General features: G+C 42.8%; 1 protein-coding gene across 1 annotated transcript; it reads right to left on the bottom strand.

Moving 5' to 3' along the window:
* Positions 1 to 270: 270 nt before the first annotated feature.
* On the bottom strand, positions 271 to 18,392 carry LOC106605236 (uncharacterized). The gene is made up of 5 exons (XM_014200660.3): positions 18,332 to 18,392; positions 2,805 to 2,950; positions 2,488 to 2,626; positions 2,173 to 2,280; positions 271 to 2,002 (listed from the first exon to the last, which is right to left on the bottom strand). The coding sequence occupies exons 2-5, from the start codon at positions 2,948 to 2,950 to the stop codon at positions 869 to 871; spliced, it is 1,527 nt and encodes a 508-aa protein (XP_014056135.1). The 5' UTR covers positions 18,332 to 18,392; the 3' UTR covers positions 271 to 868.
* Positions 18,393 to 19,890: the final 1,498 nt, after the last annotated feature.

The following is a 19,890-nucleotide window of genomic DNA, read 5'->3' as shown; positions in this document are numbered from 1 at the left end:
ACCATCTCTCCCTGGTACGGTATAGAACAGAAACATGAATTCATGCTCTGGAATGCTCTTTAGGTTTTATCACCCAAAAGACATCGTAAATCTCCTGTCAATGTTATCTCCCAGAGGCTCATCCTCAGTAGAACACACACACAATAGTTAAGAACACTCTATTCTGTTGCATAAAACAACCAGTTGATGCAATAAAAGTATTATAACATAATCTTGCAATTTTTCCACCATATTGTAAAGAGGATATAACACAGCATATATTTGTGAAAAATGACTAATTCTTAATTCTAAGCTAAATGTAGGATCTTCTTGTCTTAGTAAAAAACATTTTTGTATCTTCTATGTTCACAGTCAAATGAATGATATCAAGCTAAAGATAAAACTGATTTACAAGAGGGATGAGATTTCAGAAACATTCACAGATAGTTATTTGACTCCAGTTGCCTCTGCAAACTGGCACCTAACCAGATGTGCAACATTGTAGCAATACTGTAAAGTGATATAGTCCTTCAACATCATTCATGAATCCTTACTCAACCTCCTTCTTAATAGTGCAATACAACTTTTACTGTTGTTGCTCTGGAGAAGCAGAGTCAAATCAACTCCCTACTATTTCACAAACTGTCAATAACCTACTTACAACTTCTTGTTAAACTTCACATCTTCAAACTTGACTTTACTACCTCCTTCAGTCTCCACCTCCTTTTGCTCCCAAGTCTCCACTTTCCCATTCCTTTGTGCATAGCGGCGGATTCGCACCCCGCCCGTTGTGTGGAGTGGGCATGGGAGACCCCTCGACGCCTCTTTGTAGAGAAGCTGTTTCATGACATTTTGACTGGGTTGAGCTATGCCTGATGGAACCAGAGTATTACCATGGTCTTCCTTTTGGAAGGGGAGTCGGTGAGTTCTTGACCTCAGGCTTTGGCAAGGCTGCTCGCTCCCATCTTGATGGGGAAAGTGACCGCTGTATGGGTTGTGGTTGCAGTGTTGTCTTCACCTCAAACTTCAACTCAGTCTTTGGCAAGGCTGCACGCTCCCATCTCGATGGAGAAGGCGCTCGCACAGGAGCTCGCACTAGCGTCTTGACCTCAGGCTTTGGAGAAGCTGTACGCTCCCATCTCGATGGAGAAGGCGCTCGCACAGGAGCTCGCACTAGCGTCTTGACCTCAGGCTTTGGAGAAGCTGTACGCTCCCATCTCGATGGAGAAGGCGCTCGCACAGGAGCTCGCACTACCGTCTTGACCTCAGGCTTTGGAGAAGCTGTACGCTCCCATCTCGATGGAGAAGGCGCTCGCACAGGAGCTCGCACTAGCGTCTTGACCTCAGGCTTTGGAGAAGCTATACGCTCCCAACTCGATGGAGAAGTTGCTCTCACAGGAGATCCCACTAGCGTCTTGGCCTCAGACCTTGGTAAAGCATTGCGCTCAAATCTCGATGGAGATGGTGAACGCTGTACAGGAGCTTGAGGACTTAGTGCTGTCTTGACCTCATGCTTTGGAAAAGCTGCACACTCAAATCTCGATGGAGAAAGTGAGTGCTGTACAGGAGCTTGAGGACGTGGCAAGGTGTCTTTTACCTGAGTGTGAGGAAAGGTTGTCAGATGATGTCCTCTTTTTTTCTCCTCGGTGTTGCCACCACCGCCATCTACCCCTGCCCGTTGAATCTCCGGCATGATTCCGGCCATGGTGGCTCGCATTGTGGGGTCTCTGTGCACCATCCTACAGACAGCGTTACAGTACTGCTGGCCTTGGAGACTGAGGATCTCATGGATCTTAGCTGGACAGACACTGGGGGTGTACAGCCTGACTCTGGCATAAAGTTCGGCAATGATTTTACCCATAGCCCACACGTCCGAACGCGGATCTCTCTGGCCCCTCCTCTGCAGGACCTCAGGTGGAGAGTAGGCCTCATTGCCCATATCCATGGCAGAATTTAGGCCATTGCAGAAGAATTTGGCCAGTCCCATATCAATGATCACAGCTCGGTGAGTGTCATACTCTACCTGGAAGAGATAATTTGAGAGGGGTGGAGAAATATTGTTTTATATCTAGTCTATTTATTTACAGTGATAATGTGATAGTGATAAACAACATATGGACAACTGCTTCTAAAGTTTTGCGTCATTAATGACGAACATCAGAACAACAAAAACAACTTTATTGCCTTTCTCACCATGATGTTCTCAGGCTTGAGGTCCTGATGGACGATATCTTTGCTGTGTAGGTGAAGCAGTCCTTCACACATGCCTGTGATGATGTTGGCCTTTATAGATGGAGTCAACTGTGGGGGAACAAAGGCTTTGATTATCAACCGATGAGCTGACTTGCACATAGACATTTTTTAATAATGTTGGGAAGGCCCCCTGAAAATCCTGTAGGCATAGATACTTGTTAAATCAGTTATTTCAGACAAACATTTTGCTATGTGAACTTTCATCAACACTGTCGCATGCATGTTTGGTGGCAGCAGTGGGATCCATAGGCAGACCTGTATTTTAGATTTTTGTGATTTGAAGATGGTTGTCTCCAGTTCCTCTCCAGAGATGAACTCCATGGGGATGATCCACTTAGAGTCCTTGAATGTTGGATTACCCAGAAGCTTCACTATGTTAGGATGAATTGCCTTTCTGGTGTCCCAGGTCACAGAGGGAGTGTGAAAGAAAACAGAGTTATGAGGGGCATTGGACTACAGCAAAACCAAGCACTTCTGTAATGACGTTTTCATCAGCACCCTCATCAACACCATCTCTGATATCATCACCTTTTAGCAACATACCATGATAGCACATTGTCTGTCATACTCACTTGTATACTTGACACTCTCTCTCCAGGTCTCTCCTATTGATTAAGTGTTGTGGCACCTTCTTGATTGCAGCCCAGGTGTCATTGTACTTCTCCCTGTATACCTTCCCAAAGCTGCCAGCAGCAAGAGTGCTGGTGGAATACGCCATCTAGGGGGTTTGGTGATGAGTGGACAGTGAGGTCAAGATCCAATAGAAATGTTAAACATTGTGACCAAAAACAACAAAAGCATTCACCTCTGCATAGCATTTGTTGTATTACTATTGTTAGGGTAAGTAGCGGTAAGTACACCCTACATAGTCACTTCTCTCAAAGTTACAAAGACAAAGGGAGAATTCCAAACAGAAAATGATAATGAAGTGGGAGGGAATGGGTGTATGTTGACTACAAACTAAAGCAAACAGTGCTGAAACTGTAGAACAGAGGAATTCTATGGACAGTTTATCATATTGTAAGGTGGAAATTCTGTTGAAAATCTACCCTGGTATTCTAATCCATACAAAACCAACCAACTCTGAGGCATTCCTAAATCCCTGTTAGCACTATTTATGCCAGCACAGTCAAATGTTGTCAAACTCTACACAGGAATAAAAAAGTCACATGCTGTGTATTGTCGTAGGCATAGTATCAATACAGTGCCTTTGGAAAGTATTCAGACCCCTTGACTTTTTCCACATTTTCTTACATTACAGCCTTATTCTAAAATGGATTAAATAAATACAAATCCTCAGCAATCTACACACAATACCCCATAATTACAAAGTGAAAACAGGTTTGGAGAAATCTTTGCAAATGTAGAAAAAATAAATACCTTATTGACATAAGTATTCAGACCCTTTGCTATAAGACTCGAAATTGAGCTCAGGTGCATCCTGTTTTCATCGATCATCCTTGAGATGTTTCTACAACTTGATTGGAGTCCACCTGTGGTAAATTCAAGTGATTGGACATGATTTGGAAAGGCACACACCTGGCTATAAGTGGGCATTGCATGTCAGAGCAAAAACCAAGCCATGAGGTCAAAGGAATTGTCCGTAGAACTCAGAGACAGGCATGTTTTGAGGCACAGATCTGTGGAAGGGTACCAAAACATTCCTAAAGCATTGAAGGTCCCAAAGAACACAGTGGCCTCCATCATTCTTAAATGGAAGACGTTTGGAACCACCAAGACTTTCCGCCCGGCCAAACTGAGCAACCGGGGGAGAAGGGCCTTGGTCAGAGAGGTGACCAAGAACCTGACGGTCACTCTGACAGAGCTCTAGAGTTCCTCTGTGGAGATGGGAGAACCTTCCTGAAGGACAACCATCTCTGCAGCACTCCACCAATCGGGCCTTTATGGTAGAGTGGCCAGACGGAGGCCACTCCTCAGAAAAAGGCACTTGACAGCCCGCATGGAGTTTGCCAGAAAGCAACCTGAAGACTCTCAGACCATGAGAAACAACATTCTCTGGTCTGATGAAACCAAGATTGAAATCTTTGGCCTGAATGCCAAGCGAGGAAACCTGGCACCATCCCTACAGTGAAGCATGATGGTGGCAGCATCATGCTGTGGGGATGTTATTCAATGGCAGGGACTGGGAGACTAGTCAGGATCGAGGGAAAGATGAACGGAGCAAAGTAAAGAGAGATCCTTGATGAAAACCTACTCCAGAGCACTAAGGACCCCAGACTGGGGTGAAGGTTCACTTTCCAACAGAACAATGACCCTAAGCACGCAGCCAAGACAACACAGGAGTGGCTTCGGGACAACTCTCTGAATGTCCTTGAGTGGTCCAGCCAGAACCCAGACTTGAACCTGATCGAACATCTCTGGAGAGACCTAAAAATACCTGTGCAGCAATGCTCTGCATACAACCTGACAGAGCTTGAGAGGATCTGCAGAGAAGAATGGGAGAAACTCCCCAAATACAGGTGTGCCAAGCTTGTAGCGTCATACCCAAGAATACTCGAGGCTGTAATCGCTGCCAAACGAGCTTTAACAAAGTACTGACTAAAGGGTCTGAATACTTACACTACCGTTCATAATGTTGGGGTCACTTAGAAATGTCCTTGTTTTTGAAAGAAAAGCTGATTTTTTTGTCCATTAAAATAACATTAAATTGACCAGAAACACAGTGTAGACATTGTTAATGTTGTAAATGACTATTGTAGCTGGAAACAGCTGATTTTCTATGGAATATCTACATAGGTGTGCAGAGGCCCATTATCAGCAACCATCACTCCTGTGTTCCAATGGCACCTTGTGTTAGCTAATCCAAGTTTATCATTTTAAAAGGCTAATTGATCATTAGAAAACCCTTTTGCAATTATGTTAGCATAGCTGAAAACTGTTGTCCTGATTAAAGAAGCAATAAAACTGGCCTTCTTTAGACTAGTTGAGTATCTGGAGCATCAGCATTTGTGGGTTCAATTACAGGCTCAAAATGGCCAGAAACAAAGAACTTTCTTCTGAAACTCGTCAGTCTTTACTTGTTCATAGAAATGAAGGCTATTCCATGCGAGAAATTGCCAAGAAACTGAAGATCTCGTCCAACGCTGTGTACTACTCCCTTCACAGAACAGCGCAAACTGGCTCTAACCAGAATAAAAAGAGGAGTGGGAGGCCCCGGTGCACAACTGAGCAAGAGGACAAGTACATTAGAGTGTCTAGTTTGAGAAACAGACGCTTCGAAAGTCCCCAACTAGCAGCTTCATTAAATAGTACCCGCAAAACACCAGTCTCAACGTCAACAGTGAAGAGGCGACTCCGGGATGCTGGCCTTCTAGGCAGAGTTCCTCTGTCCAGTGTCTGTGTTCTTTTGCCCAGTCTTAATCTTTTCTTTTTATTGGCCAGTCTGAGATATGGCTTTTTCTTTGCAACTCTGCCTATTAGACACAGAGACACAGCAAGAAAAAGCAAGAGTAGGAATTCAAAATGTAAAAGTCCGAGATAATGTATAGGAGCAAAGCTGTCTGAGGGACAGACGAGGTAGATACATTTTTATATACAAAAGCATGTGGACACCCATTCAAATGAGTGGATTTGGCTATTTCAGCTACACCCGTTGCTGACAGGTGTATAAAATCGAGCAGACAGCCACGCAATCTCCATAGACAAACATTGACAGTAGAATGGCCTTACTGTAGAGCTCAGTGACTTTCAATGTGGCACCATCATAGTCAGTTTGTCAAATTTCTACCATGCTAGAGCTGTCCCGGTCAACTTTAATTGCTGATATTGTGAAGTGGAAATGGAGCAAAAACAGCTCAGCTGCAAAGTGGTCGGTCATACAAGCTCACAGAACGGGACCGGCGAGTGCTGAAGTGCGTAGCATGTAAAACAAAAAGAGTCTGTCCTCGGTTGCAACACTCACTACAGAGTTCCAAACTTCATCTCGAAGCAACGTCAGCACAACTATTTGTAGGGAGCTTCATAAATTGGGTTTCCATGGCCAAGCAGCCACACACGTCTAAGATCATCATGTGCAATGCCAAGCACTGGCCGGAGTGGTGTAAAGCTCCCGCCATTGGACGCCAGAGCAGTGGAAACGCGTTCTCTGGAGTGATGATTCACACTTTACTATCTGGCAGTCCGACGGATGAATCTGGGTATGGTAGATGCCAGGAGAACGCTACCTGCCCGAATGCATAGTGCCACATGTAATGTTTGATCAAATCGTATTTGTCACATGTGCCGAATACAGTGAAATGCTTACTTACGAGCCCCTAACCGACAGTGCAGCTTACAAAAATATGGATAAGAATAAGAGATAAAAGTAACAAGTAATTAAAGAGGAGCAGTAAAAGTAACAATATATACAGGGGGGTGCCGGTACAGAGTCAATGTGCGGGGGCACCGGTTAGTTGAGGTAATATGTACACGTAGGTAGAGTTAATTAAAGTTACTATGCATAGATGACAACAGAGAGTGGCAGTGGTGTGGAGAGGGGAGGGCAATGTGAATAGTCTGGGAAGCCATTTGACTAGATGTTCAGGAGTCTTATGGCTTGGGGGTAGACACTGTTTAGAAGCCTCATGGACCTAGACTTGGCACTCCGGTACCACTGCCGTGTGGTAGCATTGAGAACAGTCTATGACTAGGGTGGCTGGAGTCTTTGACAGTTTTCAGGGCCTTCCTCTGACACAGCCTGGTATAGAGGTCCTGGGTGGCAGGAAGCTTGGCCCCAGTGATGTACTGGGCTGTTCGCACTACCCTCTGTAGTGCCTTGCGGTCAGAGGCCGAGCAGTTGCCATACCAGGCATTGATGCAACCAGTCAGGATGTTCTCGATGGTGCAGCTGTAGAACCTTTTGAGGATCTGAGGACCCATGCCAAAGCTTTTCCGTTTCCTGAGGGGGAATAGGTTTTGTCGTGCCCGCTTCACTACTGTCATGGTATGCTTGGACCATGTTAGTTTGTTGGTGATGTGGACACCAAGGAACTTAAAGCTCTCAACCTGCTCCACTGCAGCCCCGTCGATGAGAATGGTGGCGTGCTCGGTCCTCTTTTTCCTGTAGTCCACAATCATCTCCTTTGTCTTGATCACGTTGAGGGACAGGTTGTTGTCCTGGCACCACACGGCCAAGTCTCTGACCTCCTCCCTATAGGCTGTCTCGTTGATGTCGGTGATCAGGCCTACCATATCAAATGCAATGATGGTGTTGGAGTCGTGCCTGGCCGTGCAGTCATGAGTGAACAGGGAGTACAGGAGGGAGCTGAGCATGCACCCCTGAGGGGCCCCTGTGTTGAGGATCAACGTGGCGGACGTGTTGTTACCTTCCCTTACCACCTGGGGGAGGCCCGTCAGGAAGTCCAGGATCCAGTTGCAGAGGGAGGTGTTTAGTCCCAGGGTCCTTAGCTTATTGATGAACTTTGAGGGCACGATGGTGTTGAACGCTGAGCTGTAGTCAATGAATAGCATTCTCAAATAGGTGTTACTTCTGTCCAGGTGGGATAGGGCAATGTGGAGTGCAATAGAGACTGCATCATCTGTGGATATGTTGGGGCAGTATGCAAATTGGAGTGGGTCTAGGGTTTCTGGTGATGTTGATGTGAGCCATGACCAGCCTTTCAAAGCACTTCATGGCTACAGACGTGAGTGGTACGGGTCGGTAGTCATTTAGGCAGGTTACCTTAGTGTTCTTGGGCACAGGCACGATGGTGGTCTGCTTAAAACATGTTGGTATTACAGACTCGGACAGGGAGAGGTTGAAAATGTCAGTGAAGACACTTGCTAGTTGGTCAGCGCATGCTCGCAGAACACATCCTGGTAATCCGTCTAGCTCTGCGGTCTTGTGAATGTTGACCTGTCTAAAGGTCTTACTCACATCGGCTGTGGAGAGCGTGATCACACAGTCTTCCGGTACAGCTGGTGCTCTCATGCATGTTTCAGTGTTATTTGCCTCGAAGCAAGCATAGAATTAGTTTAGCTCGTCCGGTAGGCTCGTGTCACTGGGCAGCTCTCGGCTGTGCTTCCCTTTGTAGTCTGTAATGTTTGCAGGCCCTGCCACATCCGACTAGCGTCAGAATCGCTGCAGTACGACTCGATCTTAGTCCTGTATTGACGCTGTGCCTGTTTGATGGTTTGTCGGAGGGCATAGCGGGATTTCTTATAAGCTTCCGGGTTAGAGTCCTGGTCCTTGAAAGCGGCAGCTTTAGCCTGTAGCTCAGTGTGGATGCTGCCTGTAATCCATGGTTTCTGGTTGGGGTATGTATGTACGGTCACTGTGTGGACAACGTCATCGATGCACTTATTGATGAAGCCAATGACGGATGTGGTGTACTCCTCAGTGCAATTGGAGGAATCCCGGAACATATTCCAGTATGTGCGAGCAAAACAGTCCTGTAGCTTAGCATCTGCTTCATCTGACCACCTTTTTATTGATCTAGTCACTGGTGCTTCCTGCTTTAATTTTTGCTTGTAAGCAGAAATCAGGAGGATAGAATTATGGTCAGATTTGCCAAATGGAGGGCGAGGGAGAACTTTGTATGCATCTCTGTGTGTGGGATAAAGGTGGTCTAGAGATATTTTCCTTTTTGTTGCACATTTAACATGTTGATATAAATTAGGTTAAACTGATTTAAGTTACCCTGCATTAAAGTCCGCGGCCACAAGGAGTGCCGCCTCTCGATGAGCGTTTTCTTGTTTGCTTATGGCGGAATACAGCTCATTCAATGTTATCTTGGTGCCAGCCTCTGACTGTGGTGGTATGTAAACAGCTACAAAGAATATAGATGAAAACTCTCTCGGTAGGTAATGTGGTCTGCAGCTTATCATGATGGAGGAGGAATAATGCTCTGGGGCTGTTTTTCATGGTTTGGGCTAGGCCTTTTAGTTCCAGTGAAGGGAAATCTTAACACTACAGCATACAATGACATTCTAGAGGATTTTTGGGGAAGGCCCTTTCCTGTTTCAGCATGACAATGCCCCTGTGTACAAAGCACGGTCCATACAGAAATGGTTTGTCGAGATCGGTGTGGAAGAATTTCACTGGCCTACACAGATCCCTCAACCCCATCGAACACTTTTGGGTTGAATTGGAACGCCGACTGTGAACCAGGCCTAATCGCCCAACCTCAGTGCCCGACCTCACTAATGCTCTTGTGGCTGAATGGCAGCAAGTCCCCGCAGCAATGTTCCAACATCTAGTGGAAAGCCTTCCCAGAAGAGTGGAGGCTGTTATTGCAGCAAAGGGGGGACTAACTCCATGTTAATGCCCATGATTTTGGAATGAGATGTTCTAAGAGCAGGGGTCCACATACTTTGGATTATGTTGTGTACCTTTCAGTGACCATTTGTGGCCTGCCATCAGATATAATGTGGCCCCTACTTTCTGTTCTCAACACTACAATGGTTTTAAAAGATTTCATGTTGGGAATGACAACATATTACAATAATGAATTCAGAGCTTATGCTACAGTATTCAAACAGAGGTAATTGTTCAACTATGAGCATGCAGAATATGAAAATGCCATTTATTTCCCGCAATGTGCAGTTTTCCTAACGTTAGCTTTACAGAAATGGCTAGATTTGGAAAATTACATTGACACCTCTAAAACAGAGCAATAACTTGTTCAACCCTCTTTACCTGACATACATTTCATTCAGCGGAGGCTGCTGAGGGGAAGACGGCTCATAATAATGGCTTGAACGGAGTGAATGGAATGACATGTGTTTGATGTACAACCATGTGTTTGATGTACTTGATACCCTTCCCCAATTCCACTCCAGCCATTACCACGAACCTGTCCTCCCCAATTAAGGTGCCACCAACCTGAGTTCATTGGATACTGATACAACACACAAAATCTCCTTTGTTCTATTTTACAAAAGAAAAGTTGATTAACTTCATGATTGTTATACTTGGGAAGTTAATGAAATACAGTTTGTATAATCTTAAAGGCAGTGTAGCACCTATTTCTCATTGCCAGAAACGCATATTAAAGCACCCACAAAAAAACATTCCCAAATTACACTCTTACGTCAACTATTCAAATATTGTAATGCTGTTCGAAAAGTTGTGTTTGAGGTTTTCTCCAAATCAGCTCTAACTTTGGAAACAATCCTACAAAGCCTTGCGGTCAGCGTCTCATGGTGAATAAAACACTTCTAAAAGTGGAATAAGTTTGTGCGAATTGGCCGTCTACTCGTAAAACCGCGGGGCACATTTCATTCCTGAGGACTTCCACAGACGTCAACAATGGAAGGAGGAATTAAGCAAGAAGTTGCATCTCAAAGTGGATGCTGTCCCAATGTGGCTTTTAAAGCATCTAAAACAGCCAGCAGCACCAGCAGAGACCATGAGCATTATCACTGGTGTGGAAGTGAACTGGGGAAGTGAAAGATCTAGCGCACTATCTCTATGCTAACGTTAGCTAACTCTAGAGCTACCACATTTAGCTCACGTCTTTCATCTAAATAACACTCATAAAACGAACCAAGTGTAAACATGTCTGCCAGCTTTTCATGCTGTCATAGATAGTACAAGCATATGGGAAAGAGTAGTTTTCAAGTGTGGGCTGCGCGTTGCGGTAATTCAGTCATTCTGTGGCTCTGAGGGAGTTTTCTATATGGCCTAGCTGCCAAAATAAGTGGGCTAGATTTTGTTTGTGTAAATGTTGATAACATTTACTGAACAAAAATATAAAAATGGAACAATTTCAAATATTGTATTGAGTTACAGTTCATATAAGGAAATCAGTCAATTAAAAGAAATTCATTAGCCCATAATCTATGGATTTCACATGACTGGGCAGAAGTGCAGCCATGGATGGCCCTGGGAGGGCACAGGCCCACTGTCGTGTCGTTACTATCAATAATGCGATGACGATTATTTTATAAAATCAATTAACTATGTTTAATTATTACGATGATTAAATTAATCATGCAACAATTAACTCATTAGCAATCTTGGGGCACCACGGAAAAAGTTTTAAATGAGTTACCATTTCCCGAATTCACTCAATATCAGAATATACCGTTATTCATCTTAGTCAGCCATTAATTATGATTTACCTCCATCAGTCTCATTCTGAATGTCGCAAAACTCTTGGATATCTGCACAAACCCTAGCATAAATGATGAATCAGCGATATACTAATTGTCTTAATTATTTATTTACTAACTAAATAACCACACAGAATTACATAAACACACAAACAGGATAGCTTACACATTGATTACGACACAATGCAATGAAAGTCCCTAGTAGACTAACCAGATATGGCTTGTTACACAAATGAAAAGTGAGGGGCATGTAAGAAAGAGCGGGAGAAGAGAGAAAGGACTTCACCACCGTACATACGGCTGATAACTGCTGTTCCATTACTTTTGGCATAATGTCTGTGCTCACGTGGGCGTGGTTACTGACTGGATAAACTTAACATGAAAAAACATTTTCTCATTTAGAAGGCCAAGATCACATTTCATCTTCTCACAAATAGTTTCATATTTAATCCTATAAATTATACAACTGGGAAATATACACATTCAGAGATACAGTTATGTTGTTATACTGTCCTTAGTTACATCACAAATTCGTAACACATTCGACATGATTGTTCTTTAAGTACCCACAGACCATTCCAACTATTTGGATGACATAAATATTGTTTCATTATGCAATATGGGGGAGAGAGAGGGGGAGAGAGGGCACTGTAGAGCGGACCCACTCTAACCTGATCCTTCAGATCTTCATAGGAGAGTCATGACACCACCGACTTGGCAGCCAGGCCCACCCAATGGGGAACCAGGCTCAGCCAACTAGAATGGGTTTTAACCCATTCTATCCCACAGGTGAAGAAGCCAGATGTGGAGGTCCTAGGCTGGCGTGTTTACATATATTCTGAGCTTGTGAGGCCAGTTGGACTTACTGGCAAATTCTCAAAAATGATGTCGGAGGCAGCTTATGGTAGAGAAATAAAAATAAAATTATCTGGTAACAGCTCTGGTGAACATTCCTACAGTGCCAATTACACGCTCCTCAAAACTTGAGACATCGGTGGCATTGTGTTGTGGGACAAAACTACACATTTTAAAGTGGGTTTTATTGTCCCCAGCACAAGTTGTACCTGTGTTACGTTCGTTGTTGGAAGGATTGGACCAAGGTGCAGCGTGGTAGGCGTACATCTTTCTTTATTAAAATGAACACCACAAACAAAACAAACGAAATGTAACGTTCAGTAGGGCTACACAGCACAGTACCAAAAACAAGATCCCACAAACTAAAGGTGGAAAAAAAGGCTGCCTAAGTATGATCCCCAATCAGAGACAACGATAGACAGCTGCCTCTGATTGAGAACCATACCCGGCCAACAAAGAAATAGAAAACATAGATTGCCCACCCTAGTCACACCCTGACCTAACCAAATAGAGAATAAAAGGGATCTCTGAGGTCAGGGCGTGACAACCTGTGTAATGATCATGCTGTTTAATCAGCTTCTTGATATGCCACACCTGTCAGGTGGATGGATGATCTAGGCAAAGGAGAAATGCTTAATAAATAAGCTTTTTGTGCTTATTGAAGAAAATAAATTCAGCTCATGAAACATGGGACCAACACTTTACATGTTGTGTTTACATTTTTGTTCAGTGGTAGCTAAGTTTGTCACTGGTATGGGCTAGTAAATATCCTAAACCTAGCCAGCTAGACAGTGTTATCCGCATTCTAAAACTGGGGAGAGAGGGAGGAGAGAATTCACTTTCTGTTTCGTCTGCTGTTGGCTTCATAGCGTTCACGCGAATTTTTTTTACACATGTTATTGCTGAAATAAGATTGTAATTGTGTCAATATGTTGTGAATATTTTTGGTGCGCACTAGTTTACCATGTACAGCAGGCTACAGGCAATATGTTCCTCTACTGTGTGAGTCATAAAAATTGCAATCTTGCACTCGGGGCTTTCCAGCAGTCTTACTGGTTTTTATATGTGAGTTGCATAAACTATAAACTAATAAATAATTGTTCAAGTTAGAACCCATTGATTTTAGTTAAACTAATATACAGCACCAACTACATTAATGTCAGATAAGGTCCATTATCTGCTACATGGACTTTAAGATCAAATCCTATTAAATTATCCTTATCTCTGTCAGTTTAGTTCAGTTTAGTTCTGGTATGGCTGCTGTCTTGCTGTGTCAGGTGTAAACATAAAATAACACAGCTGGGTGTTTTTTTTACCACTCCTCTGTCCGACCACTAAAGTAATCATGCCCCTTTCTCGGGAAATGACAGAGAATGTGGTCAGTCTGTCATACACAGAGAAAGTGTGCGAGGCATATACTATTGTTGCAGTGGCAATTGTAGCATGTAAATCTTGGTGGGGCAAACTCCCAAAACATATTTTAGATGGATGCCAGCAAAGCCACTACACAACTAAACAATACATTAATTGGACTATAACGGTGACAAATGGTGCCCACAAACTGTTAGGGCCTACATAAAGCTGTCTCAACAGCGGAGTCCCAACTGCAGTCCCAACACCTTACCACCGCTACAAATGACTATCAGCGGAGCCTTGACTGGCAGAGAAACAGTTAATTCAACCTCATTCACTGCCTTTTAAAAAAACATAGATGATATGGATGACTTGCTTCAACAAATATGGTTTCTACTGACAATTGAGATGTACAAGCTATGGCGTAAGGGGACGACGAGTGGATAAGAGGCAGTCCGTAATTTCGAGCTAGGACGGACGTTGTCAATATAACTATTAGTTCAGCACTTTTGAAATGTACAGTGCCAGATTTCAGAACATGGGCTGTTCCTACAGTATTCTCCCTGTACACCAAGTCAAAACCGTAGGATAAATAAAGGGGGCATATAAGCAGACAATGAAAGCTCTTACAATATTCAATGATAACATTTATCAAAAACAGGTTAAAGGCTACATGCACCACCAAGTCAGAACATTAGGCTAAATTATGAGGGGGAACAGGGATCAAATTATTAGAGTGAGGCACATGGGCTACTAACAGCTTACAACACAACATACACTTAGTATTACTTTATTAGCTACAGTATACATATCTCCCTGGCATATAACATAATTTATGCAGCAGCATACAAGACATTTTTGGATTTACGTTGTTGTGCTCACTTGAACAGGAAGGTGGCACGGCGGTCCTTCGTGGGTAAATTTTGTCATAAACTTTGTCATCAAAGTCTGGCATTCTATAGATTTATGGTGCTTTCAAGACAACTGGGAACAACAAAAAAAGGTTGAATCATGACATTAGTGATCTTCAGGTCGGAGCTTGAGTTCCCGACTTGGAAATCCGAGTTGGATGACCGTTCAAAACTAATTTTCTCAGTCGGAGCTCGTTTTTTTCAGAGTTCCCAGTTGTCTTGAACTCACTGAAGTATGAGATATCCCAGTTCCGATTTTCCAGTTGTTTTGAACGTGGCTGAATTGACAGCATGTCCAATGTTGAATGTTTATCCTTTTAATCTTGGAAAAGAAACCATTAAACCCAGACTTGGACCACACATCCACTCCACTGAATAGAAGGCTAGTGATTGCTTTGCAATGCTTGCAGTTAGCCACTGATTCCTTCCAAACCACTCCATGTTGAATTTGCGATTTCCAACTTGTTGTGTAATGTTTATGTGTAATGGCCGATAAGCACCGATACGTTTTATCTATAATTTCTCTTCATAATTGATACATAGTGATGACTGCTAGCTTTGAAAGTATGATGTTGACATGATCAGTCGAACGCTACTGTAGATATAATGGGATTTGATGTAATTTTATCTGTGGCCAATGACATTAGAATATTTTGAAGATAAATACACAACGCAGAGGATGAGAGGACTAAAAACTAGAGTACTAATGGTCAATAGGGAATTGTAAATAGGAGTTGGGTTTCAGTTCAACAGCTGTTTAGAATCTGTGGAATGCCACTCCTGAACTCAGAGCGATATGTTCTGTACATTGAGTCTGGGACAGGATACTTGTTATTTGGCTATTGTCCCAGTTGTACTGCAAGGACTTCTGATTGGGGGGGGGGGGGGGGGGGGGGGGGGGGTAAATGGCATCCTATTCCTTTGTTCTGTGGAGAAAAGCTGAGACTGAACATCTATTTCTCAACATTTTTTTAACTAGGCAAGTCAGTTAAGAACAAATTCTTATTTTCAATGACGGCCTAGAAACAGTGGGTTAACTGCCTTGTTCAGGGGCAGAACGACAGATTTTTACCTTGTCGGCTCGAGGATTCAGTCTTGCAACCTTTCAGTTACAAGTCCAACGCTCTAACCACTAGGCTACCTGCCACCCCACATAACATCTATGATTTGTCCTTCTGAAATAAACCAATTTTTCTCCCCCTGATTTGCTTTGGAGTTTGTGTTATTGAAGAATAACATCAACTGCTAACAACCTTGAGCCTTCTTGGATGGCCACTTCTAATATAACTCTATGGCAGCACCCAAGGGGCTTGAATTTTCGAGTTCTCCCCGTAGATTTTGCGGTAACGTAGTGTCCCCATGAGTGACACAACACTGAGCCAATCACGACGCAACTAGAGAACATTACCAACCCGTACTCGTCTTATTTTCCGCTAGCTGCCCCACCACCACAGAAAACACTGAGCTAAGCTGAAACACCTGCATTTTGGAGCTGACTTACTCAAGAAAGCAAAAAAGAGACCATGTTTGTATGTGGCTTTATTAACTTTTTTTTTACATTGTTTGCAAACTGATATGTGACATGTATTAATGCCAAAATAACATGCAAAACAGGTCATTTTGCTAAACAGGTGGGGCTCAAAACAGATGGGGCTCTGCGGTAAGTACACCCTACAAAGTCAATTATCTCAAAGTTACAAAGACAAAGAGAGAATTCCAAACAGAAAATTATAATGAAGTGGATGAGAAGGGTGTGTCTGTTGACTACAAACTAAAGCAAACAGTGTTGCAACTGTAGAACAGGAATTACGCATACAGTTTCTCACATAGTAAGGTGGACTTTCTGTTGAAAATCTAACCTGTTATTCTAAACCATTCAAAACCAAGCAACTCTGATTGAGGAATTCCCAGATCCCTGATAGCACAGTCAAATGTTGTCAAACTACAAAGGTACAAAAAAGTCGCATGCTGTGTTGTGAGTCAACCATTTGTCATTCATTGGCGTAGTATCAATATAGATTAGACACAGAGACACAGAACGATACAGAGCAATAGTCACTGCAAGAAAAAGCAAGAGTAGGAATTCGAAATGTAAAAGTCAGAGATGATGAATAGGAGCAAAGCTGTCTGAGGGACAGACATTAGTATATCAAGAGAGGTAGATACCTTTCAGTGACCATTCGTGGCCTGCCATCAGATATAATGTGTCCCCTAGTTCCCAATACTACAATTATTTGAAAATATTTGATGTTGGGAATGACGACACATTACAATAATACATTCAGAGCTCATACTATTCCAACAAAGAGGAAATTGCTAAACTTTAAGCATGTAAATACGCAGAATTTGAAAATGTCATTTTTTCCCCAAGCAATATGCAGCTCTCTTGACATTGGCTTTACAGAAATGGCCACATTTGGAAAATTACGTTGACACCTCTAGAATAGAGCAATAACATGTTCAATCCTCTTTACAGTACATACATTTAATTGGATACTGATACAACAGTGTCACGACTTCCGCCGAAGTCGGCCCCTCTCCTTGTTCGGGCGGCGTTCGCGGTCGACGTCACCGGCTTACTAGTCACCACCAATCCATGTATCCCTGTTTGTTTTGTTTTGTCTTAATTATACACACCTGTTTTCAATTCCCTTATTATGTTCCTTATTTAACCCTCTGGCTTCTCCTTTCTGTTTTGTCCGTGATTGTTTCCTGTCAGTGGTTGTTGGAGGTGTTTCTCCTAACCCTGTTGTTTTGCTGTTGGAGATTTTTGATTGTGTTTTTTGAGTAAACAAGACTGTTTGCACTCATACCTGTGTCCTGCACCTGACTCCGCTACATCTCCAACAAAAATCGTTACAAACAGACAAAATCTCCTTTGTTCTATTTTACAAAAGAAAAGTTGATTAACTTCATGTGTGTTATAAGTAGGAAGTTAATCAAATACAGTTAGTATAATCTTAAAGGCAGTGTAACACCTATTTCTCAATGCCAGAAATGCATATATGAGTCACTTAAAGCACCCCCCAAAAAAACATTCCCAAATTACAAACTCTAAAATCAATTGTTCAAATATTGTAATGCTGTTCTAAAAGTTGTGTTTGTTATCCAAATCTGCTCTAACTTTGGAAACAATCCTACAACGCCCTGTGGTCAGCGTTACACAGTCAATGAAAAACGTATACAAAGTGGGATTCAAAATAAGGCAGGTGAATTGGGCATCTACCCGTCTATCTGCGGGGCACATTTCATTATTGAGAAGCTACCACATTTAGCTCACGTCTTCCATCTAAATATGGGAAAAAGTTGTTTTCAAGGTGTTTGTGGGGGACGCGGCTATTTCTTTCTAGCTGCCAAAATAAGTGAGCTAGATTTTGTTTGTGTACTGCCATGTTGATAACATAGATAAGTTTGTCACTGGTATGGGCTAGTAAATATCTGAAACCTAGACAGTGATAGCCGCAAGCTAAAACTTGGGAGAGATGGAGGAGAGAATTCACTTTCTGTTTTATCTGCTGCTGGCTTGCGAATGTTGACTCAAATATGGTTTCCCACAATGTTATTGATGAAATTAGATTTTTATTATATAAAGATCGTAATTGTATTATGTTGTGAATATTTTAGGAAAATCCTCAGCCGTTTTCCATATTTGCCAATTGGTACGTACCAGGTTACCATGTACAGTAGGCTACAGGCAATATGTTCCTCCAATGTGTGAGTCATAGAAATTACAATCTTGCGTTTGGGGCTTTCCAGCAGTCTGTGGTTTCTATATGCTTGGTGTATAAATTGTACAATTGTAAGCTAACAAAGAATGTTTCTAGTTTAAACCCATGTAGCTATATTAGTTCAATTAATATACAGCACCAGATGTCCATTATCTGTTACCTGGACTTTAAGATCAAATTCTATAAAAATTTCCTTACCTCAACCTCTGTCAGTTTAGTTCAGGACCGGCTGCTGTCTTGGTGCGTCAGATTTAAACATAAGAGAATACAGCTGTCTGTGTTTTTTACGTCTCCTCTGCCCCACCCCTAAAGTGGTCATGCCCCTTTCTTTGGAAATGACAGAGAATGTGGTCTGTCATACATAGAGAATGTGTGCCAGGCGCATGTTCGTATAGGATGTATGGGGAGTGAGTACATCTGTTTTGTACCGACAAAACTGTGGTTATATGCAGAAGCCAGACAACAAAGTTCAAATTTAGCCTCTATAAACGATAAATCGAGTGGCGCAGCGGTCTAAGGTGCTGCATCTCAGTGCTAGAGATGTCACTACAGACACCCTGGTTCGAATCCAGGCTGTATAACAACCGGCTGTGATTGGGAGTCCCATAGGGCGGTGCACAATTGGCCCAGTGTCGTCCGGTTTTGGCTGGTCTAGGCCGTCATTGTAAATATGAATTTGTTCTTAACTGACATGCCTAGTTAAATAAAGGTTCAATTAAAAAATAAATTATAATAATTCTCCAACAGCAAAAGACAAGGAGCAAATGAGAGTAATGAACAGCTAAAGGATATCCAGGAAAACATAGCAAAAATGCTCTCAATGCTCACCAAAACAATGGTGGTTATTGGTGAGAGTGGAGAAGGGCTCTATCAAGGGGATTGTAATGGGGTGACTGGGAGGGCATCAGACACTTCTCTGAGGTGTGTGTGTGTGGAGCCTCCACTCATCTCACTTCAGTCTCTCGGTGGACCCACTCTCCCCTAGTAGACCCTCACCAGCCACTATATTTTAAATAAACTTACAAGGTAATGCAAGCTGACCACAAAACTTAAGTGGCAGTTTTTCTCCAATGTACAGTGCATTCGGGAAGTATTCAGACCCCTTGACTTTTCCCAAATTATGTTAAATTACAGCCTTATTCTAAAATTGATTAAATAGTTTTTTCCCCTCATCAATCTACACACAATACCCCATAATGACAAAGCAAAAACAGGCTTTTAGACTTTTTTTCAGATGTAGTAAAAAATTTAAAATGAAATCACATTTAAATAAGTATTCAGACCCTTTACTCAGTACTTTGTAGAAGCACCTCTGGCAGCGATTACAGCCTCGAGTCTTCTTGGGTATGACGCTACAAGCTTGGCACACCTGTATTTGGAAAGTTTTTCCAATTCTTCTTTGCAGATCCTCTCATGCTCTGTCAGGTTGGATGGGGAGCATTGCTGCACAGGTATTTTCAATCTGGTTCAAGTCCCTGCTTTGGCTGGTCCACTCAAGTACATTCAGAGACTTGTCCCGAAGCCACTCCTGCGTTGTCTTGGCTGTGTGCTTAGGGTCATTGTTCCGTTGGAATGTGAACCTTCGACCCAGTCTGAGGTCCTGAGCGCTTTAGAGCAGGTTTTCATCAAGGATCTTTCTGTATTTTGCTCCGTTCATCTTTGCATCGATCCTGACTAGTCTCCCAACCCCTGCTGCTGAAAAACATCCCCACAGCATGATGCTGCCACCACCATGCTTCGACGTAGGGATGGTGTCA

This window comes from Salmo salar, chromosome 05 (genome assembly GCF_965601325.2).
Source record: "Salmo salar chromosome 05, fSalSal1, whole genome shotgun sequence".
NCBI lineage: Eukaryota > Metazoa > Chordata > Actinopteri > Salmoniformes > Salmonidae > Salmo > Salmo salar.
The sequence above is the reverse complement of the archived record's forward strand: the minus strand, read 5'-3'. Positions and strand labels throughout refer to the sequence as shown.